Source organism: Leopardus geoffroyi, chromosome E1 (genome assembly GCF_018350155.1).
Source record: "Leopardus geoffroyi isolate Oge1 chromosome E1, O.geoffroyi_Oge1_pat1.0, whole genome shotgun sequence".
NCBI lineage: Eukaryota > Metazoa > Chordata > Mammalia > Carnivora > Felidae > Leopardus > Leopardus geoffroyi.
The window spans coordinates 21,068,645-21,093,027 of record NC_059330.1 but is presented as its reverse complement, the minus strand read 5'-3'; the positions used below and the strand labels follow the sequence as shown (position 1 = coordinate 21,093,027).

Here is a 24,383-nt window from a genome sequence, read left to right as displayed (position 1 = left end):
AACAGAATACGTGATGAATCAGCAGTTTCTTGCCCGTGAGACAAATGTATGCTCAGAGATTGGGTTGCCTGGCATTTCCCCATACTGGTTATTATCACCTCCTCCCTGAAAACACACACACACCCAACAATTGCTACAAGCAACCAGAATATGAATGGGAAACATATGATCTCGTAGAAACAGCAGAATCTTGGGAGTCAAACAGACACGATTGAAATCTCAGGTTTAATCTGTAACCCTGAGCAAATTCTTTTGGCTCCAATGGTCAGTTATCTTGTCTATGAAATGGGCTAATTCTCCCCCAGAGACCTAAAAGCAGTTCAAAAGACCAGGTGAGCTCCAAGGCAGCCAAGGGGCATCTTGAACACAGAAGATGCCCAATTAACGAAATGCTGCCTCCCCAATCTCAGACGGAGCCAGAGCCATGCAGAGACTCTGAGCTTCATACCAAGTCTTTTGAACCCAGAGTGAGTTCTGACAGTCCTGTGTTTACCCATCTGCCTCTCTAACCAGAGGCTGGAAAATCAGGCTCTGTGATTCCCAAGAAAGCTCTAGCTCTTGGACCAGATTAGTAATGCTAAGACAAAAATGCAACTTTCCCTTTCTTTATATATAAAAGGATAAGAAAAATTTTCCTCCCAGCCCTCAAGCAATCTTGTGTACAAACACCATTGAAATCAGCAGGTGTACGTTCCAAGAGAAGACTCTGTGTCTTGGACTCTTTTGAGTAGTTTTCCCTTCTGGAAAAACATAAAAAGAGAGAACAGCAGAAGATACAAAGTAAGGATCAAACCCACGCGCAACAGTGTCCAACTTCTTCAGAGGCATTTTTCACATAGGTTCTAAGCCTGAGGATAAAAGAGCAGGCTGTTCCCTCAGATCAACACTAGTCTCTAGACTCTGCCTTTGTTGATGCACATTCATCACCTGAATTAAGGAGGCAGTGTTAGTGCTCAGGATCGCTCTGAAGGGAGACGGGGCATCTCCAGTCTAAGGTTAATGATGAGCTCAGGTGTCTACAAGTCTTACAGAAACACAAATCCTAGAGATTATCTAGCCCAACTGTGTCCTCTTAAAAATGAAGGACTTATTCCCAGACAGGAAGAGTGACTTTCCTAAAGTCACAGGATAAATCAGTGGCAGATTTGGGACACAGACTCAAAGCTTATGACTCCCAAGTACCACTGCCATTCCAAGTATCACCTGCACCCTCCCCCGAGCATAAATATCCTCTCTTACCACCACAGATTGGACACACAAATGGATATCACAGGAGTTAAGATATGTCAAGGGCTCAAAACACCCAGGCTTCAATGGACAACCATCAAACAATGGTATTATAATAATATAGCATATTAATATTAGAACAATATGATATACTCTAATGGTAATATAATATACTGATTAGAATAATATAATATACTTCAATAAGTGAGTATAATGCCGTGATAATGTTATTCTGTTACTCAGTTGGGAAACAACTTTTGACTGACAAAGGCATCATCCTCCTTGACTCCATAGAGTGGGGAGGAGTAATGGTATTCTAGGAACAAAACATCCTCCAGGGATAAGGATTCTTCATCAAATCTTTATTTAATGCCTACTACATGCCAAGCATATTCTCCACTTGAAATTACTGTCAAGGATGAAATGTTCCCTAAGATCTCATGGTCTGGTGGGAGAACATATACAGGAGCGTTCATTGGCACTGTGAGATGATCTGTGTCAATGGAAGTCAATATAATGGGTTTTGAGTGTTGGATTTTTTTCTATTAGTTTGATGGGGTTTATAGAGGTAAAAGATACGCGTCCACAGACAATCCGCCATATTTAACCAGGAGTTTCAAAAGTCAGTATCTGAATGGGAAGACAAGTAAGAGGGAAAAGAGGAAGAGAAGGAGGAGGATGAGGAAGAAGAAAAGAAGGAGGCCATGGCAAACAGAGAACTGAGAGAAGCTGTGAGATGTAGCCATGGAACCAGGAGGTGCTGGCAATGGCAGAGAATTACCACTTCATTATTGCTCGTTGCAACGTGGCAAGAATTTGCCAGCCCTGAATCAGTGGGGTCCTTTCAACGTATATACTCAGCAGCTACCGTGATGCCAAGCTCCTCCATGGGCCAGTCGGCTCAGACCGTATCTATTTGATGAGGGACATGGAGTTACCACTGAGTGGGTTGACCAGTTCACTGAAGCTACCTACTCGATCTTCTTATTTTTTCTACTTAAAAAAAATGGCTCTTAAATTATGTAGATGATTCATAATGTCTTTGATATGTAGGTGGCACTGCCTTTCACCAGAAATAGACCAGCTCGACCAACTTCTTTGGTATCATAGAGGTGAAATCTATGCGTGGCATAAAACTGCTCCTTTTATTTCTTCTTTCCTCCTACCTTCCTGCCTTTTTTTCCATTCATCGTTTGCTCATTCGCCCATTCAACAACACAGAATTATTGTATATCTACAGTATGCTAGTTCCTGGGCAAGGCTCCCTAACCAGGGTTTGGTTCATGATCCTGAGGGTGGCAGGGCCGGCTAAAGGCAATATCAGGAGAGATGTTAAAATAAGGCAACCCAGCAGAGCCTGGGAAATCACAAAGGAAGGGAATTCCAAGATCAAATCCCAATGACTTTGGTTAAGGCGAGAGAAGATGGAGAAGAAAAAGTAAGGGTCATAAAGCAGAAAATCCTGTGAGCAGGATGAAACATGCCCACTGTCTAGAACCCAGGGCTTGAACCTTGGGAAAGGCCTGCCTCCCCTTGGAGAAGGGGAGGGGGTAGGTGAAGTAAAGGAACCGTGCACGGTTGTTAAGATTTGAGGAAACACCATCTCATTAAAAGGAAACATAAATTTAGAGATTTCTTAAATAATAAGTTGAAAGCCACTGAGTCCCTCTTTCCCCAATTAGCTTGATTCTCTATCCCAGCCAAGAAATCCCTCTTATTAAAGCTGAAGTTCCTTTGTTTAAGATTCCCTGTCTTTTTGGGCTCGTTAGCGTTTTAAAGGATGTTTGCACGCTTGTTACCTGTCTTTCACTTCATCACCTTGGCACCTGATTAATTGTTACTATTTTCATTAAGGAGCCTCATGTTGATTCTTCTTGCTCTGTGTCTCTCAAACATATCCCTTAATTATTCTTTTCCACGGGGATATTCCTTGGTAATATTGCTTTCCATTCCCACCATCACCACGTGCTGAGGCCCTCATCGATTCAAGCAGAGAAGATTGCAATGGTCTCCCTGTCTTCTCTGCTTCCGACCTCCAATCCCTTCTCCTACCTGTTGAGAAACTAATTTTCTAAAAGCCTCATATTATTTATATTCCCTCAGTCAAATTTCCTGCAAATGAAACAAAAAAATATAATAAAATCCTCCCCATCATTATCTAAATAATAAAGTACACCTGCACGCACATATACACACCCACACGCACCAGTGTGGCTTTACGCCTCCTTTGTGCCTTAATTTGTTTATTCACCTTCATGTACAAACAATTTTCCCTTCTCAGCCTCTGTTCGCAGACCTGAGCTACCAAATTTATATGAATGAAGCCTTTAAATAGACTTCCTTTCCTCAATAGTTTTCAGGTATTGTTATTTCCTCTGCCTGGAACTCTCTCTTTCCTTCCCTCTGTTATAGACACTGTAGTAAAGCGGAAGGAAGGAATACTTAAGGGGAGTCCCTGGCTGTGTGACCTTGGACAAGTCACTGACGCTGTCTGGGGCGCAATTGCCTTTTCTCTAACTTAGCCCCAGGAGATCGGACCAGCTGATCACTAAAGAGCTTCCAGCTCTTACCTGAAGTGAAGCCTACCCTGGAGTCGCCCTCACCTGCCCTTCCCAAGGTGACTCTCCTTGACAGAGACAATCACACCATGGCTTGGAGAACAAGGGTAGAACTGCATTTGTGCTACAAGCCTAAGAGCCCAAGCTGACAGATCCATAAATGTCTCTTCTATTTCTGAAGGCAGTGATACAAATTAGAATGTCTGCCTTGGTTACCTCTGCCCAATAAGAGTGCTAGCATTGTATGTGGGCACCAGACTTCCCCCGAACTTACATGCCCCACCCCCGCCCCAGGCAACATGAGCCTGCAGGCAGGTTTAGATGCCAGAAGCTCAACCCAAGCATCGGCCAGGAGACAAAGAATGGAAAGGAAAGGTTAATTCCTAGATATATAAGATACTCGCAAGATGTTTGTATTTTCAGAGTGTTTCACACACCTCCTAGCGCTTGACCTTCACAAGAGGCAAATGAGGAAAGCGAATGTACAAGTATTACTGAAGTCTACAATGGGATACACCAGTGGACAAGCTCCAGATCCTTTCCTTCATGGGACTGACATCCCAGCAGGACAGGATCTGTTGCACTGAAGTGCATAGGAAAATCCTAAAAGAGGAACCAACAACCATTGCACAATTATGGGATAAATGCACTGATAACAGTTTGATAGTTAATGATAGCAGCTACCATTTATTATTCAACAAATATTTACTGAAGGCTTCCTATATGCCAAGCTCTGTGCTAAATGCTTTACATATGTTATTTTATTTAATCTTTATGCTAACCCTGCAAAGCAGATATTATTATCTCCATTTTTCAGATGAGGAAATTAAGACTCAGAGAGTTTAAGGAGCCTTCCCGATTTCCCCTAGCTGGCTTGTATTGGAGCAGAGTGGAGAGAATGGTTAATCCTGTTTGCAGAAGAGGGAAAAGCTGCAGGGGTGGGGGGTAAGGGGAATGTTGAGTAGGGTCTCAAAACTGAGTACAAGTTCACCAAGCAAAAAAATAAATAAATAAAATAAAAGAGGGGGGGTGTAGGTGGGTAGATGGGCCAGAGTGAAAAGAGCTTTATAAGCTAGACTTTCCCAGAACTCCCTGGAACTTTTTTCAAGAACAAAATAGAAACAATCTATACAGCACACTGGAGCAAGTGGACAAGGCTGTGGTCTTGAGCAGCGCCTGAGATTCCTGCTGCCCCAAGCCTGCCCTATGACCCCAAAATACCTGCACTTCCTATAACGCATTGTGTGACACAACGTACAGGCTGTGAAGCTCTGTAATAAGCAGTGGAGAGTCATGGAAGGATTTTAAGCCAAGGGATGACACAATCAGAATGGCAGAGTGGGGACTGGGTTGGAGAGGGTGGAAATCAGAGGCAAGAGATCCAGTGAAAGCTTTCATAAGAGGGTAAGCTGTCAGCTGCAGACCATGGGGGCCCAAACCAAGAATGGATCACCATGGGCTTCAGAATGATTTAGGAGGGCAACACCGACAGCCTCAGGTGATGGACGCAATGTGGTAGGAGTGACGGCTTTGTTGAGGATAATTCCAAGATTTCTAGGTTAAAAAGAGAGTCAGAATTCATGACGGAAATGTCACTTCCCATGAGTAAAATTCCAGTTCCAAATTTAAAAGGACGTATTGTCAATACTTTATAAAGCAGTGCAGACATTTCACATTTCTCTGGATCAATCAATGAGTAAATATGCAAAAGGGAAAAATAGACATGGACACACACTCGCGCGTGCATACGCACAAATGCACACACACAAACACTCCAAAGGAAGCGTGCACTCAGGAAGCTAGTAGATGAGTTGCATTCGTTGAGATATTCTGATTTCTGACACTCCTCGGTAAATTGGAATTCTGCTCTTCCTATTCCTGTCAGCCTATTGCACAAGACTTCCAAGTCCTCCAGAACAAACCCCTGAAAGGTTTCCGATGGAGACATGAGCGTTAGAACAGGTATCTCAACGAGAATTCTGTTTCTCTTTTATTGTTTCTTCCTCCAGGGAAATAAAATGTGGTAAAATCTGGTCTGTCATTGTTTTCAGTTTCAGAAACAGAAAAGAGATAGAAACGTTTAAATACCACGAAAGTCCCTTTTATAGAAGAACTAAACACCCACAACATAGCCCAACTGTCAGCAACATAATTAATTTGGAATGGAAAGCCAGGTGCCCATCACTGTTTGGCCATGAAGCAAATGACGACAAAGAAAGTTCAAGGTGAGAGCGGAAACAATGGGCCAATGAGAGAGTAAAACCTTTGTTAGCTATACTCTCTTTCCCAAAGAAAGAAGTCATTCTCCTGAGTAGCCAACATTTCCAAGAGTTAAGGATTTATTTTCTCCTTGAAGAACAACTTTTTTTTAATGGAACCATTTGGCTAAAACTCCTCTTGAAGTGCATGCCAGCCTTTCCTATGTTCTTATACAAATTATACAAAACAAAATGTAATTGTGGTGACACAAGTCGATCATAATTTCCAAAGATTATTTTTAGGCTAAAAAGCCCAGGACTGTTTGAGATGTGTGGAGTTTGCCCAGCATTAAATGGCATCTTTTTTTTTTTTTTTTTTTTTAGTCCTTTTATCTGTTTTTATAGTGTTTTTGTCTGCTCCTTTGTTGTCAGGCTTTGGCTACACATTCGGGCTATCAGTCCTCCTGAATCTTAAGCCTCCTTGTTTCTTTTTGTAACATATATTACTTTTATTCCCCCGGGAGCCTGAGAAAACAATACCCAAGCATGTTACCAGGATTTTATACAAAGTAAGAGTAAGCATACTCTGTTAAGGACAAGGGCTTACTCGTCCTTCAACCATGTGGTAGTATCTTCAGGGGGAGGGATGAAGGGGGGGCAGGGGGGAGGGGGCTGCGGGAGGGGGAGGGGGCGGGGACGGGGGAGGGAGAGGGGGCGGGGGGGGGGAGGGAGGGGGCGGGGGGGGGCGGTTACCAGGGAGAGAGAGGATTTCACATCAGCAAAACTTGGTTTTGACCTTCAATAATTCACTTGCTATTTCTCAGCCACAGATTCCTCCTTAGCACAAATAGAAACGATAATGTCTCTGTACTTCGCTCAGGTTACTGTGGGGATTAAGTGAGATAATGCATGCAAAGTCCCCAGCACCAGGTCTACCACATTGCTAGCCTCAATTAATTAAGGCTATTATTATGATTATTATTATGAGTTTTGTGGCAGGCATTGTCACTGCTCCGACTGCTCAAATGTATTCCTCCTTATCTCCCCGCGCTGCCTCTAACCTAGAAACTAGAGTATTATGGCTGTTGAGACCAAGCAGATTTCCAACCATAGTTAAAGATGGAAGCATGATTGTAAGTTGGGGGAAAATGCTCAGGCCCTTCACGCTGTCCAGATCCAGCCGGGGCCAAATGCACCAAACCAAGTCGTCCAGCCAAGAATTTAATCACAAGTCAGAGTAAGGTCTGCAGGCAGAGACTGGGAACAGATGACAAGACACAGCAAGCAGAAAGGACACAAGGGAAGCATCACCTCCAAGGCAATCCCCACCCAAAGACCCTCCTTTATTGGGGACAGTTTCGCTTCTGGCACAGTTTTTATTACGGGTCACTGTTTGGTCACAGAGCATCTATCATGTGCGGCGTTGCTGGGATTGAGACTAAAGGGGAGGTCCCGGAGGAGGAGCCTGATAATACAGACTCAGGGGATCCAGGAGTAAGGAGCCAAGAGGAACATACCAGGCTGGGTGTGACACAGGGTGATTGTAGCCAGCCACATCAGGGCTGCCTGGGTAGCTCACTTTCACTGATTGGTGGACGTTGCCAGGGTGGAGAGGTGAGCTTAGCCAAGAGGTCTGGGGCTGCAGTGCCCATGACCCAGTGGTACCACTTTATAGAGACAGAAAACCTTCTGCTGCCAATGTACCTTCTTTCCAAGCTTAGCTCTGGCAAGTTTGCTGGAGTTTAGTTTGTCTAAAATCGGCGTAACTTTACCAAAAGAACCTATTTGTTAGCAAACCCTGTCTCTCCTCCTTCCCCTCTGACCATTGTTTGTGTGGCAAGAGATGTTTCCCTAAAGAGGTGAGCGGGTGGGTGTGCCTCGTATGCTCAGACCTTGTTAACTCTGTGCTATTTCACATCCAACTCAACACATTGGCATCCTTGTCCTACCTTGTCTTTGTTCTTAATGACATCACTTTCCAATGACAGTGTCACCATAATTTGTTCGGCCCTTCCCCTTACTGTTGGGCATATGAACTGTTTTTACTTTTGTTTGTTTGGTTTTTTTTTTTCTATCATGAAAAGCCTCACTGTGAATACCTTTGTGCTTTTTCCTTACTTTTGGGTTATTTCCTTAGGGAACCTACTGGGGTGTGGGATTGCCAGATGAAAGGGTATGAACTGTTTCATGGCTCTTATTACACATGAAGTTTATGAACTTGCCTTTATAACTCCAAGCACTTTCGGGAAACTGTTTTGAATCTAATGTTATGGGTTAGTGTTGTAGGCAGCTGAGAAATACAAAATGAGTTAACTTAAACACTGTTGGGCTAAAGAAGTATTGATTAGAAAGGAGAAAGCAAGGCTGGGGTCTGGAAGGAAGGAAGGAAGGAAGGAAGGAAGGAAGGAAGGAAGGACAGAAACAGAAAGAGGGAGGAAAAAAGGGAAGGAGGGAGAGAGGAGGGAGGGAGGGAGAGAAGGAGGGAAGAAAGAAGGAAGGGAAGGAGGGAAGGAAACAGGCTGAAAACCCATGGTTTGTAAAGGTGAGTTCCTACTTTGTGGCCATGTGGTGGCTCTTAACATGTAAGGTCATTTGGATGTTGAGAGAGGAAATCTTTTGTGCGGCCTTCTCAGCCTGGCACCCTACACCTTTCCCAACCACTAGGCTTGTATAGTTTTAGCTCCGCCTGGGATGGTATCATGGAAGCTGGGAAGAGCATAGCTCCAGATGCACAGCAGATACTAAGAACCTAGCTTCTGTTTTCACTTCATCTCCCCAAAGACTTTTGCCAAACTCTGAATTATGCTACCACCCACTTTGGTTTTTTTCCCCTTCTAAACTCCCAACTTCCTGTCTTTCTAATAATTACCAACACATTGGAGTCAGACCTGGGTTGGAATCCTGGCTCTTGCACTGTGTGACATACTCTGTGTGACTCCAGGCAAGTGACTTCACCTCTCTGAGCTTCATTTTCATCATCTGGAAAATGAGGCTTTACCCAGTGCCTGACATCCAGCTCAGTGAATGTTTGTATTATGTGATTCGGGCTGTTACTGTGGCTTAAGCTGTGCTTAAACTAGCAACAGAGAGAATGGGATTGGAAAGAAAAGGCTTCTATGTCCCCATCCATAAAATGGGACTATTACCCATCTGGGAGAGTCATCATGAACAAGCATTACATGGTGCACATGATGGTAGGTGGTAAGTACTCTGTGTAATTTTCCTCTCCTCTCCTCCTTCATCTTCTTCCTCTCCCCTCTCCTCCCTTTCCCTCCTCTCTCATTCCCTTATCCCACCTTCCCTGTCCTGCCCTTCTCTTCCTGTCTTCTGTTTAGATAATCACACGGATCCGCACCTCTGCAAAGAATGTACTTAAATCCTTTCCTTTCTGCTCCTCTGGTGGGTGGACAGACAAGATAAACTGGGAGTAGAGAAACCCAAGGTAGTGTTTTGGCCAGGTCATTTATAAGGGAAAGTGAGTAAACACAGCGCTAATGGCTGAGTCAGAGGAAAGCTGTGGCTGGGAGGAAAAGCAGCCTAGATGGAGGCTTTTGACAAATCAACCTGGCCTTAAATCTGAGTCACTGCAGAAGGTCTGTCTGCAAGACAGATTCAGGGTTGGTTCCTTAGTGCTCCCGAAAGGGGAGGTGAGAGCCAGGGTAGGATTAGGTCACGGCCAAGAACAGTTAAGGAGATAGTCAAGGAATTGTGAATAAAATGCCTAATTGTACCTGAGGTTTTATATTTCATTAAGTCCTATTTTTAACTGCATGCTTTTCATAATATGAGTGGATGGTAACTACTAGAGAAGGTTATTACGCTGAACTATTTTAATGAGAGTTTTGTTATGTGTATGGGAGGGGAAATTGGGTAGAAAAGTGTGCAAGCCTCCATTGCTGTGCTCACTTTATGGCCAGTGTCACAACCAAGGCCCAATTATTCAAGCTTAAACCCAGAATAAGCCAATGATAGGTAAGAAATGCTGGGGGAAAAGACTGATTATTGAGGTGGCCTGAGCTTAGGAAGTGAATGTCCCCAGTCAACAAGACATCACTGGGGACACAAAAACCCACATCAGGAGGAGGACGTGGGTGTGGACATCGTGGGTATCATGGGTCAAGGCAGCCTCAGCAAGAGGCTGTGCTAGTAGGGCCTCTGGCCTGAGATTCTGGCTCTGAGATTCATTCCTGGGGCAGAGTCACAAAGTTCTCCATGACATGGGGTGAGAATGTGAAAAAAAATAGAGAAATTAAGTGGAAGACAGGGAAGGTTGTAGTGAGAACGCTCAGACCAATTGAGGGAAAATCTGGACCCCCTCAATACTCTGTGATCACCTCTGGGACAGCATTTATCATGCTTTGAAAATTATCTATGTTTGGGGCGCCTGGGTGGCTCAGTCGGTTAAGCATCCGACTTCAGCTCAGGTCATGATCTCGTGGTCCATGAGTTCGAGCCCCGCGTCAGGCTCTGGGCTGATGGCTCAGAGCCTGGAGCCTGCTTCCGATTCTGTGTCTCCCTCTCTCTCTGCCCCTCCCCTGTTCATGCTGTCTCTCTCTGTCTCAAAAATAAATAAACGTTAAAAAAAAATTTTTTTTTAAAAAGAAAATTATCTGTTTTACCCACGTCGTCCACTAGACTGTAAGCTGAGGCAGGGACCAATCTGAATAGACATCACATTCCCAGTGCCAAAGACAGCTCATGACATGTTCTAGGTGTTCAGTAAATACCTGTACAGTTATCACTTTCAACTAATTACAACCAACTTAATTAAGACCTTGTACTCTAGAGCCCAAATACCTGGGCTTGAGTCTAGCCACTGTTTGGACAAGTTACTTATCCAATCTTTGCCTCAGTTTCCTCCTATGTCGAGTGGCTGTAATGGTGTTACATATCTCATGCATTGCTCTGAGGATTGTGTGAGCTAATGCATGTTCACTAAACACAGTACCTGACACATGGTTAGTGCTCAATCAATGTGAACTATCAAATATCACCATCACCATATCATTGCGATCACCATCATCACCACCATCAACACCATCATCATCATAATCACCACGATCATCCCTATCATCAGATCAACTTCCCAGTGACCAGGGACAAGTTACTAAACTCTGTACATCAATTTCCTCTTCTAAATGTAACTACATGGTCATTAAGATCATGAGGCATTGACACCCTATGGTTCTCTCTGTGGTATGTTTTACTCACTCTGTATTAATCACAGAAACTTCTGAATCCCAAACTGGCTTTCTCTGCCAACCAATGCATCTTTCGACCACCTCTCCAAACTAACCAGATCTTTGTGCTCAGGGCACCCTGTGTGTGCGTGTGTGTGTGTGTGTGTGTGTGTGTGTGTGTTATAATTAGTCTAAGTAGAATATGACCAGGAAATGAAATCCTATGTGAATACATTTTCTAATATTCTTCAGAGGCAAAGGTATATATCTTTGCATTACCTGCTGTTTGAAATTATCTCCACAAGAGCTTCCAGCCATCAGTGTTTCTAGAAAAGAGTTAATGAAAAATCTGATAATAAAATGACAAGCTCTGTGTACCACCTTGTCATAGGACCCTCTGTCCTTGTTGGATGGGAGAGCAGGACAATGTGAAATGAGAAGTTGGGGGAAATAACAGAAGAGGGAGGCAACCATAAAACCACTGAAAATACAGAGAAGTAAGGGGGGTGGGAAGTGTGAAAAGCATGGACTACAATTACTCTAGTAAATGGTATTCACAGAATGCAAGCATTCATGTAAGAAAAGGGGGACATATGGAGACTAAACACACATATGTACATTCACTAAGTATCGCTAATAGATTATACAACAAATTGATAGCATTAGTTGCCTCCAGGGAAAATGGGTGGCTGGGGGAGGGGAGGGGGTAGACAGACTTTCTAACCAGATTCTTTATTCTTCTGTCTTTTTCAAACCATGTGAATACATTACTGATTTCAAAATGGATTTTTAAAAAGTTATTTCATAGGGTGAGCAGAGAGTGAGCCGGAAGTTGGAATTTGGATTCTGGTTCAGTATCTGAATGATTTATACCAAGCCTCCCCCCCTCTCTGGACCTCGGCTTCCTCCCCCTGTGAGAGTGAAGGGGTCCAATTAGATTTAATATCCAGCTCCCAGCTCTCAGGATTTGCCATTCAACGTGGAGCATTGTGCTTCAGTAGAGCTCCCTCCAGCCCTGCAAAGCACGAGCCTCCCCGCTCTCTCCTCTGGGCCTGTCCTTCCAGCCCCGTGATCTTTCTCTGGTGGTTGTGGGCTCTCTGAGCCCTGGGATTTAGTGCTGGTGAAGGGTGGACAGCTGAGAGTTTGAATTCCAGTAAAATGAGGATGGCCAAGAGGGCAAGATAAATAAATGATAGATAGATGGATAGATCAATAGATAGATGGATGTCTGGTGAGTCTAAGAAAGGGCCCAGAAAAAGAGGGAACTAGGAGAGGTCAAGTGTAACACAAGAAGGCCATGCAGTGAGAGGGAAAAGCAGTAGAGATGCCAAGGCACGTGGAAAGGTAATATGGACGAGCAACTCCAATGCCAGCCCCAAGGTTGGGGGGAGGCGGGAGGGAGGACCAATGATTGTGCAATAGGCTAAGAACCACAATGGAGAAGTCCTCCTTGCTCTGTCCACCAGTGCAGGAATCCTTATCATGACCACTGGACATTTGCTCAGGTCCTGTGACTCTACAGCCACCTCTATGATGACCTCAGAGGCCACCAGTAGCATGAGCTAAGGAGGTATAAGATAGCACCACTAAGCTTCAGGCAGAGGTTGGGAGAAAAGAAAGAAAAGGAGAAAAGAGAAAGGGGAGGGAGAGGGAGGCAGAGTGACAGAGAGCCAAGGGCAGTACAGAGATGGAAAACAAGAGAAAGAGCAAAAAGAGATTTGGGTGCACAGGCCAACCCACAAAAGCCCACCTGCCCCCATAAGATCAGTGACCTCTAGTGCTACAAGTCGTATTGATTAATTACCATAAGCAGTGGAGTCCTAAAAGAAAGTGCACTCGGCACTCTAAGCAGGGACACCCAGAACCCATTGTTACTGTCTTCTCTCGCCACCCACCACCTACACTAAATCCCAGAGGTAAGATGGCAAATAAGAACCCACAGCCAACAGAAGGAAGATTGGGGTCTGGGGGGACCAGGTCCAGGGTAAAGGGCTTGGTGGACTCACGCTCTGCAGGGCTGGGTGGTCACATGTCAAGGTCGTTGACCTCCAAGATCCCACTTCAAGGGCAGAAAATACAGGATAAATGGTTTCGATGACTGGTAATGTTTCCCCTGAGAAGAAAAGACTGACCTTGAAGAGGATGCTAGGCAGGCAGACTGCTGGAACCCCTTTCGGCATCAGCGTACTCTGGTTCCCAAAAGTATTTTGAAGAGTTCCCCTGTGCGCCTACCCTGAGGGGTAGGTGGCTCCTCAGACACTTTCCAAGGTCGAGCCCCTGAGTAGCAGGGACGAGGGGTAAACAGGAACACCGGGGGCTCCCGTGAAGCCAGATCAAGCCAACGAGAGTGTTGGCTCCAAACAGTGGGTTATAAAAACAGAAAGTCGCATTAGCCTAAATTGACCTCCCCCTCCCAACAAACTCATCTGATGGGAGAAAGAGCATGTAATTATGGTGGTAGCCACACAGCAGAATGCGGGCTGGCTGGCCAGCAGAGAAACAGCATGCAGGAGAGAAAGCCAGGATGCCAGGTGTAGAGCAACAGATGTTTCAGAGATAGACAAGAAAAGGGAGCTTTCCTTAAAAGCTTATTATTGGGAAATCACAACACTAAATTCTAATTTCTTGGTGGAAAGGTTATGTGGGTCAGCTCGTGCGCTGCCTCGTGAGTGTGTTTATCTGGCCAAGTGAGCCTGCCAGGACGGGAAAGCTAATTCACATGCGCTGTCATTGAATGTAGCTGTGAGGGCAGAGACGTAAGGGGTAGGGGTTGAGAGCATGGGGGAAGGAGCTAGACTGCCTGGATTCAGAGGCTGTCCTGCAGCTTAGTAGCTGTGTGGCTTAGGGTGAGTAGCTCAACCTCTCTGTGGCGAGGATTCCACTTCTTTGAAGTAGAGAAAGTCATAGTATTTACCTCATACGATTATTTTGAGGATTAAACACTTAGAACACTGGTTTTTAGTGTGAGTAACTTAGAACAGGCCCTAGTGCTTAAGAAGTCCTGTATTTATTTTATTTTTTTAAGTTGATTTATTTATTTGGGGAGAGGGGAGAGCAGGGAGGGGCAGAGAGAGGAAGAGAGAGAGAATCCCAAGCAGGCTCTGCACTGTCAATGCAGAGTCCGACGCGGGGCTCGAACCCAAGAACTATGAGATCATGACCTGAGCCTAGGTCAAGAGCTGAACGCTTAACGAACTGAGCCACCCAGGCACCTCATATTTTATTACATGTTTATTATTATTTATCGTTCTACTTTTGCAAGCAGAATGGTGGAAAAGGAAAAATCTTAAGAATGAGTTAGAGCTTAGTTCAATTCCTGCTTTCTGAGCCCTTGGCTCACAAATGTAAAAAAGAGGACAAAAACTCCTCCCCTGCAGGGTTGGAGTGAGAAATTAAATATGTTTACATGCCCAGTGCAATGCGTGGCATACAGAAATACTCAAGAAATTCTAGTTCCTTTCCCCTCTCCCTGTCTTGGTGTGTTTCATCAATGTGCTAGGCACTAACTAAGAGGTAGGGACACAAACATGAACGAGGTGTAGTTTCTGTCCTCAAAGGGCTCACGTCCAGAAGAAAAACCTGGACACACACAGTGACAAGGTCTCCCCCAAGGGCTATGATGGATCCAATTTCCTAGGAGGCGATGCTTAAGCTGGTTTGAAGAAAGAGTAGACTTTGCCGAGCTGGTGGAAGCATTGGTCCAGGGGGGTGTGGGGGGTAGGGAGCTCACTGCATATGTGTGCCAGAGAGAGAGCCATGGATCCTTGCTTAAGGTCACCAGCCATCCCTGTGTCTACCTCTGGATTTCTGTGTCAAGACCCCGGGAGCCTATGCGGGATGTCTCTTCTCTCTCTGGAAAAGCAATCCATCTAGAGAATTAACGGGAAAACCCATGACACAGAAGATATTCGGGCAAGCAAAAAGTAGCATGTGTACATTTCAAAGGGGAAACTGCCAGGAAAGGAAAAGCCCCCAGCAGTTGAACATATCAGAAACATAAAACGTCCTAAAGGTTTCTCTAACTCTGTGCCAGCCTAGAATTAGGACTCGGGAAAATGTTATTTATTATAATATAGTCTGATGTGTTATAATACGCCCCGGCTGCTGCTTTAGCAACTGCACCTGTGCTCACAAGGTGGCCCCACCTTAGCTGGGACGTGTGTCACTGCAGCAACCCGCAGGACCTCCAGGACCAGGCTCTGTTTGAAGCCCCACAAAACTGGCAGATTCAGAACCTTCCCCCCACCCCAAAGCCAGTAACAGACAGCTCCAAGGAACCGAATCCAAAACAGAAATTCAGCAAAACCCACTTCACTAGCTTTTTCCGCTGGTGAATGAGAAGGGCCTCCAGGTGTGTGTGTGGTAGGTGCATGTGTGTGTGTGTGTGTGTGTGTGTGTGTGCAAATATGTGTGTGGGTGAGTGAAGTTGACTGGGGCTCAGATATCCTCTTCCCCAGAGACCAGATGCAGGGAGTTACCAGGCCAACAGGATGTGCAACCCTCCCCAGGTCACTGAGGAGGGAAAACCAGCCTAGCACTGCACCGTTCAGATACTCGGAGGCTAATTCAACACATCTGCGGGGAGCACCCTTAATAAGTCATCACAAAGTGGGTGAGATTCCTCTCCAGGCCCAAACCCCAAAATCCCCAACTTCACTAAGTGCCCTGCTACCTTTGGGATCCTTTCACCCCATCCCACAACCCCTATCAAAATCAAATCCACTCTCTGGAAAATGTCTGGAAAACTCCTTTATCCCATGGAGTAATGGGGCTGAAGTGTCAGCTCTCCCAGGGAGGCCTCAGGGGGTCAATCTGAGGTATGGGTGGAGACCCACCGCGCACCACCGCGCACCACACATTGCCAGGTAGTTGCAGAAGCAGGATTCCAGCCCTGCGCTCAAGGCGCCTGGCCCAGAGAGTGCAAACCGTAAGGCCATGGGGTGCAGTACAAAGAGCTAGGGCTTTGGGGACCTGGGTGCAGAATCCCAACCCACCACTTGCAGGCTGTATTACCTTGGCCAAGTCCTTGGCCTGCCAGTCTCACCTGTGAAGTGAAGTTAGCACTGCACTGTATGCTTCAAGGCTAAATAAAAACGTCCAAAGGTTCCCAGGGGTTGGTGGAAGCCCTGAGCCTTCCCAGGAGGGAAGGGCAACGTCAGCCAACTGGCTGCAGGATCCCAGGTGTGAGAATGGCAGAGATGGAGCCTCCTGTCCTGGGAAGTGACACTCCTCCCTCCTGCCCTCCTGGGAGAGCTGTGCTGGCTGAGGGCTCCCAGCCCAGTGGTGGGGCGGGGGGGGGGGGGGGGGGGGGGGCACCCCGGGGGGGGCACCCCTGGGAAGCTCGTGAGAGGCAGAGCCCATCTTGCCAGAGGCCCAGTCACCACTCCCACACCTCAACACACACAGCACACACAGCACGCACCGCACACAGCACACCCAGAAACCTTGCTATGCATCCGCACACCCATCAACACACGCATTCATACCCACCACCCACTAAGCGCCCGGACACACACACACACACACACCGTCACAGACACGCTGTCCTAGACACTCAGATAACCACAGTTCATCGTCTGCAAACAAGCTCACATGCAGGAAATGGGCAGAAATACCCGTTCACACTCCCCGTACTGGGCGCAGGACTCCCCTCGCCACACACACTGTGTACTTGCGCACAGGCCCACACTACACAGCGGCTCACTCCGTACGGCCCGTCTCCTACTCCGAAGTGCTCTCACACACGGCCCCGCATAAACACAACGGCTCTGCCCCACACCTCTCCCACGAGCCCGCACACCCGGCACATCTGTGCAGTGCACCCCACCACCACCGGGCCAGCTCCAGCAAGAGGCTTCCCGCTCGGTGTGCAGCGGCCACAGTGGCCAGGAATTAAAATGCAGCGAGGAGGAGCCGGGCGCGTCAGCACCGCGTCTCCAGGAGCGCACAGCGCTCGCCGCCGCCGCCCCGCCCGCCCGGAGCCGTGGGGCCAGCGAGCAGAGGAGCAGGTGCTCGAAGCCGAGCCGCGCCAGCGTCGCGCGGCCGCTGCCCAAGTTCGCCCGGGGCCCGGAGGAGGGCCGGGCAACCGGGAGAGGAGCTCAGCCGGCGCCGCCGGCGCCGCCGCCGCCGCCGCCGCCGCCGCGGGCTCGGAGTCTCGAGAGAAGGACGCGCGGAACAGCGAGTCCGGGTCACCCCGCCGAGAGGTGCAGCCGGGGCTCCGCAGTCCCCAGCTCCTGGCGCCGCCGGGGCAGGGAGAAGAACAGGCAGGGGACAGCGAGGCCGGGCTTTTCTGGAGACTCGAGGCACCCCGGAGAGTCGAGGGGAGAAGCGACACTTTCTTCTGGCCAGCAGCCCGGAAGGGGCCCAGCAGCGAGCAGCCTCCCGCAGGACTCCCGGAGAAGCCCCGGTCCCCGGGCGAGAGCGGGCGCGAGGCACGCAGGGCTCCGGCGCGGGACTTAACGGGGAGCCTTCGAGGGTCTCGGCCGAGCGCAGCCCGAGGAGCCGCGAGCGGGTCTCGCCGCGAAGGGAAAGAGCGCAGCAGCGGGCCGGGCGACCCCTCGCCCCGGTACACACCCACCCCACCCGCCGCGCCCGAGCCGCGGTGCGCCTCTGGGGGCGCTCGTTCCCCGGCGCCTTCTCTCCCGGGTCCCAGCACCGCTGGGCTACCGGCTGGGCTGGCGGGGCCCTTGGGGATGCCCAAATCAGGCATGGTGGCCGAGTGGCTGCTCTCCCCGGACCAGCGTAAAAGCTGGGGTTAGGCGGAGCAGGGGGGACTCGGCGCAGGGTCCCCCGAGGTCCAGGACGAGGGGAGGCGGGCGCAGCGCCCGGGCACCGGAGAGGCGGCGCCCGGTGGGGCCCCTCCAGAGGTAGCGGCCGGGCCAGGCACTCTCCAGGAAGACTAGGGGCCCGGAGAGCCCGCGCGGCGCTCGGGAGAGGCCAGAGCCAGGGGCGGCGGGCCGAGGCAGCGCTCAGTCCCGGGCGGGCGCCCGCGGAGGCGGCGGCGGCGGCGGCGGCGCCGGGCGGGCATGCCGCGCCACCGGAGCTCCTTTCGGGCGCACGCTTCCCTGGCGCGGGCTGCGCGCGGCGGCTGCTGCTGCTGCTTCCACTGCTGCTGCGGACTCCCATGGCGGCTCCTCCCGGCCGGGGCCGCCGCCGCTGCCGCCAGCCGCGGGCTGAATGAATGAGCCGGAGCGGCGGAGCCCGGCTGCCCGCGGCCGCGCTCACCGGCCCGGGACGCTTCCGCATGGCCCGCGAGGAGCCGGCGCCGGCGGCGGTGGCGGCGGCCGGGCAGCCCGGGGGCGACAGGGGCGGCGAACGCGAGCGGGCGCTGCAGGGGCCGGGGGTCGCCCGCAGGGGGCGGCCGTCGCTGAGCCGCGCTAAACTGCACGGGCTGCGGCACATGTGCGCCGGGCGCACGGCGGCGGGGGGCTCCTTCCAGCGGCGGGCGCTGTGGGTGCTGGCCTTCTGCACGTCCCTCGGCTTGCTGCTGTCCTGGTCCTCGAACCGCCTGCTCTACTGGCTCAGCTTCCCGTCGCACACGCGGGTGCACCGCGAGTGGAGCCGCCAGCTGCCCTTCCCCGCCGTCACCGTGTGCAACAACAACCCCCTGCGCTTCCCGCGCCTCTCCAAGGGGGACCTCTACTACGCCGGCCACTGGCTCGGGCTGCTGCTGCCCAACCGCACCGCACGCCCGCTGGTCAGCGAGCTGCTGCGGGGCGATGAGCCGCGCCGCCAGTGGTTCCGCAAGCTGGCCGACTTCCGCCTCTTCCTGCCGCCGCGCCACTTCGAGGGCATCAGCGCCGCCTTCATGGACCGCCTGGGCCACCAGCTCGAGGACATGCTGCTCTCCTGCAAGTACCGGGGCGAGCTCTGCGGGCCGCACAACTTCTCCTCTGTGAGTTGCCCTCCGCGCGCACCCGCTCCCCGCTGCTCCCCCACGCTCCAGAGTCAGTAGGCCCTCCCCGCCCCTCCCCCCCCCCCCCCCCCCCCCGCCCCAGGCAGGACACCAGGCCGCTGGCCGTGACATCATTCCAGGACGCCCAGGCGGAACCCGCTCTTAGGTCCCCTGAGCCGTGACCTCCAGGTTGAGGGAAGTTGGACACCACTGTAGGAGGGGTGGCCTCGCTCGCCCGTCCCGGCCTCTCTCCTTCCTGTGTTAGCCCCCAAACCCTCAACTCTGCTCTTTCTGGTCCACTCTGTGAGTGCTAGCCCTCTTTGTCCCGGACGTCACCCCCAGGTTCACAGGACTGCAGGCAGCTGCCCTGTGTCCGCGGTGAAGGGATGGGAAGAGAGAGAAGCACGTCTTACTTGTGGGCTTGTCTTTGGGGAAACCATCAGGAAGCTCTTTAAAAATGAGCCATCAGCAGAACTGCACTGCTCTAAGCAGCTTATGCCTGAGTTCCAAAGCACTTGGAGTCTGGAGGGGAGGAGGGGGAACTTTGGAGGAAACGCCCAGGATGTTAACCAAGGCCAAAGCTGTAGCCAGTGAGGTGGAGGCGTCGGCAGCCCCTTCTGCTACTTTTTCAAAGCTCTGTCTCAAGCACCCAGGGGACTTGAGCCGCCGTGGGCATCAGCCGGGCCCTTGACCCCATGAGTTGAGCGTGGGCCCTGGTCTAGAGGAGCCACGCCCCTGCAGTGGGGAGAGCAGCCTAGTAGAGAGATATTGATTCCAACAGCAGGGGCCAGGAGAAGCTGTGCTCCTGGTTTGTAAACCATTTGCTGTGCTGGTTCCCCCACGCTGTGGGTCTGGATAATGCAGCTGTCAGACAGAAGGTATCTGCCTCGCACGGTCTGCCGTGGAGGAGTTCTTGTGCCAAGCCCCAGCGTGGGACAAGCCTGTCCAGTCATTCGTGTGTAAATGCCCCTTAGGTGGGTTTGGGTTTTTCCACTAGTGCGGGGAAGGTTGGCTGTGTGTTTATTTGCGATGCTCTGATGATGATTTAACCAGCCCCTTTGCCTCACCCCTGAGAGTCTTGTGTCTGACAAAGCTTTTCCTGTGATGGTAAAGAGATGAGGCTGCTCCAACAGGTGTTGGCCCGGATGCCAGGCAGGCCAGGCCTCTGATTGGCTAATTGGGCAAGTCCCTGTCTAGGATGGTGACCCTGGCTCCAATCTTATCCTCCTTGTTTTGGTTCATGTGGGGCGTCCCTGATTCTTCCACTTCCAAAACATCCCTTATTTTCTGGGCTTTCCAGCATGCCTTTGAAGAATCCCTACCTAGTGGCTCCCCTGCTTCAGCAAGCAGGAAATGCTGTTAACGTGTGCTGCTAAGCGACTCCTTTCAGACTTCAAACACAATTCTGAGTTCTACAGAGACGAAGGAAAGAGAGTAGCGATGCCTTGTTTATTGTTTGGCTGACCACAAACTAGCAGCCCCTAAAGTTAGATTGAAGTTCAACGTTCCATTCGGTTATCAGCAACCCCTGGCTCCCGCTTCAAGTTGTACGACACGGCCTGCCAAATAGAATCGTGCATCTCTGACGATGGCTGTGCAAAGAGGGCAGAATGGCATGCTAACAGCCAGTGTTCACATCTGACACTCACACAACCTCTGTGTTAGCAATGAGCTTCATTCCCATTTTAAAGATGAGGAAAATGAGGCTCCTCAAGGCTGTCCAAAGCTCAGAGCCAGCCAAGTTGAAAGTCTAACTCTGCATGCCATCAGATGCATCACACAGAAGCCACGCGTCGCCTTCTTCTCTGAGCCTGGACCTCTCTTCTATTAGAAGACCCCTGGGCAGGACTCTTGCTCTCCCCAACGCCTACCAATTCCTATCCCTCCTTGCCTTGGAGCATGGCCGGGAGAGTGGAAAGCAGAGCTGCCCCAGGTGGTGCAGGCGGTCATAACCTTGGCCACATGTTACGGGACCCCACCATGCAACAGGAGCTTGCTGCGGCAAGCATACAGCCCCTTCAGAAGCCACCGGGCCTCAGTCTCCCTAGCACGTACGGCCATGAGTTGAAGCGATCAGGCACCTTCCCACTGGGGTACACCCTTCTCTTACTCGCCGGTACCCTGCCTCCCTTCATCAGAAGAGCTTGCAGGCGCACACACACCCCAGCAAAGGATAATACCTCCCTTCCCCAAGTATGTGTTCCTGGGCACTCAAGGGACCCCTAGTGGTTTCCTATCATGACCCTGCCCCGGGGACTTTCCAGTCCCCTAACAGTTCGTGCTTTTTTTCCAAGGACCTCACATTAAAGGCTGCACCCCTCTATCCGTGGAAGCCAGAAGCTATTTCGGGGGGAGCATCAGATACAGAGCTGGCCCATCAGGCATATTTTCCTCTAACTACATAGGCCCCCTGACTCGGGCCTTTGTCGTCTTTGATGGAGTAGTACAATAGTGCAGTGGTTGAGAGCATGCAGCACAACTGCGCTGAGGTTCAAGTCCTCCCACTTACTGTGCGCCTTCAGACAAGTGGCTTTGCCTCTCTGTTCTTTAGTTTCCTTCTCCCTCTAGTGGAGGTACCAAAATACTATATTTGTTGTGAGTGTATAGATGGATGGATGGATGGTCGGGTGGGTAGAGGGATGGATGGATGGATCGATGGATAGAGAGGCAGACAGAGAGATAGATGTGTAAATGCATGTATATGCACAGGTAAGAGCTCTGAAAATTGTGCTGGCCCCCATAAAAATGTTGCCTTGAAATGGCATCAGCCTCCTAACTGGTCTGTTGGCCTCCGGCTCCGTGGTCCTTCCCCTCCGCACCCATCCCATGCCCTATAGCCAGAGTAGTCTTCCTAAAGGTCCCCTCAAAGCATATCATCCCACTCCTTAAAACCCCTCAGTGGATCCACTGTTCTCAGGTGCTGCACCTGTGTCCTGCCTTACCTCCTGCCACACCCTTTCTGGCACCACATACTTAAACTCTGCCAACAGGCTTCCCAATGTCTGGATTACTGCTCCCCAGGCCTCTCTGCCTTTCTCTGCTGCTGTAAGTCCCCCCCTCCCCACCCCCCCGCCACCACACACACACAGACTGCTTTGACTGCCCCAGGACACGAGTCATCCTTCAGCATCCAGCCCTGGGGGTTTCTCCTACTTTGGAGCCTGTCCTGACTGCCCCACTCTGCCCCTCTCATCACCAAGCAACTGATACCTTCCTCTTTTCTGCCCCTTTACCACCCCATTTGGATGTCAGCCCTCACACCTACCTACTGGTCTGTGTCTGTCTCCCCGCCTCCAGACCCCGGCAGAAGTCATGTCTGACTCCCCTGATCTCTCCAGCACCCAACACAGAGCCCAACACGTAGTAAGTGTTGAGGAAAGGTCTGGGGAATGAATTCCTTCACCAGGTACCCCCCAAGACTCCTTGTTGTCCTGGATGCCCCGCTCCAAGACTCTTGGCTTAATTTCTCCCAGAAACACCAGTGGAAGGCATTTCTCGTAAGGAAATGCCCAGGCAGTTTCTGGGCATTTATTCCTTTTGGGGTTGGAGGGGGAGAGAGTGGGGAGCAGCATTGCTGAGCACCGCGATCCCTCTGCTTCCCAACCCCTAAGAGGACCAGTGCAACAGGTGGAGAATGGGGCTTCAGGAGAAGCCTTTGGGGGAGTATGCTGGCTGCCCCCAAAGCCTCATTCCATCTAGCTTGTATCACCTCTGGAAATAAACTTGGCAAGGGAGAGACGCGTATGGTGGAGAGGTGTCAGTTGGCCTTTATTCTCCAGGCCCATTTGGGATGTGTTTATTTGCAGCCGCTCTGTTTGTTGCTGCTGCTCAAGGGTTAATCGCTCCGCTGCCAGACAAAGCAGCTCCCGCTTCCGAATGCCCGTTTGTTTCCCTGGCACCAGCTGTGGACCTCGGGCTCAACACACCCTGGCCCTTCTGGGTTGTCCTGGGGTGGGGGAGGGGGTGGAGGGGAGCCTTCCCAGGGAGTGGACAGGGCGCCGAGCTATCTGGGACTGGCGCCTGCAAAGAGGGACTGAGGGGTTGGGAGCAGGGGCTGACAGACGCTGTTGAGGGTCTGCAGCGTGAAGAACCAAGAGCAGTGGACCCTCTCTGGCAGGAGGCACGGTTCAGGGGGATGTGTCGGGCAGACCTAGCTTGGGCCTCAGGCACTGCCCCTTTCTAGCTGTGTGCCTCGGGCAGCCCTGCCCCACACTGCTGGGCTGAAGATAACATGTGTGCAGACGCTGGCCGGCTCTTGCATAGCAGCCGGTGCTCAGTGTATGAGAGCTGTTGTATAATCTGGATAAAGAGACTGGCACAGTATCTGGGGGTAGCAGTGATTAATTATTCTTAATGTAATTATCATATCTTATCATGACCGCTTCTCTGAGTGGGAATATGCTCATTTCCTGGTTCATTCACTCAGTCACCCAGCGTCTGTTGAGTGTCAACTGTATGTCAAGCTCTATACTAGCTGCTGGGGGCTATAGAACTAAATAAAGCTCGCAGTGTGTCCTCCATTCATTCTTGTTGAGGAAAGAGGTGTGTGGAGATACCGGGAAGGAGCGCGGAGCTGCTAGGTGAGCTTAGGGGAGTACCTCGGTCAGACTGGGGACCTCTCTGATGGCTTCCTGGAGGCAGTGATATCTGAGCTGAGTCTTGAAGCATCAGTAGGAGTTCCAAGGCAGACAAGGAAGGAGGGAGGGGATTTCAGAGAGAGGGGACAGCATGTACAAACGAGAGTGCAGATAAGATAGAACACAGGCTTCTAGATCCTGAGAGTGGTTCAGGGCACCTGGAGGGAGGGGCTGGAGGTGCTGAGGAGTAGAGCGGACCCTGTGATAATGCAATGGCGTGATGTTTGGGGGCCAAACTGGTTTTTTTAACTTTGTAGCAAATCTCTGACTCCTTCCGCTACTGGCTCTTAGACCATGGAGTGTCCCTATCTGTGTCATCTGTGGCCCACCCCCATTCCTACCTCCATCAGGGCCACCCCTCCCTGCACTTTTCCCCCATCGCTCACCCCCTTGTGCTGGGGTCAACCTTGAGTCCAGATTTTGGACTAGTCGTATGTACTAAAAGCCAAGGAAACAGCATTTGGTTTCATCCCATTTTGTCACAGCAAGCAGGCTGGCTGCTCTGAGCCAGCGACAGAAAACAAGAAATCATTCTAGCAACATATTGTTTAAAATCAGCAAATTCTGTTGAAATGGTGCTAGGCCAGGCCCTACAGCAGTTGTGAGGATGGATGGCTTTAGGGAGGCAAGAAAGATACTTTTGCCTTTGGAGAAAAGACGAATAAACGAGCTAATACATGTAAAATGCT

The 24,383-nt window shown here is 50.3% G+C and overlaps 1 protein-coding gene across 2 annotated transcripts in view; it reads left to right on the top strand.

Annotated features, from left to right (window-relative positions):
- ASIC2 (acid sensing ion channel subunit 2) overlaps positions 1–24,383 on the top strand; it is a 1,016,483-nt gene that overhangs the window by 727,855 nt on the left and 264,245 nt on the right. The window contains exon 1 of one of the 2 annotated variants that reach the window (XM_045488089.1): positions 18,320–19,057. The exons of the other annotated variant lie outside the window; for it this stretch is intronic. Within the exon in view, the coding sequence (XP_045344045.1) occupies positions 18,344–19,057 (714 nt within the window). The 5' untranslated portion in view covers positions 18,320–18,343. Of the gene's footprint in view, positions 1–18,319; positions 19,058–24,383 lie in introns of those variants that run through there. 2 annotated transcript variants of the gene reach the window in all.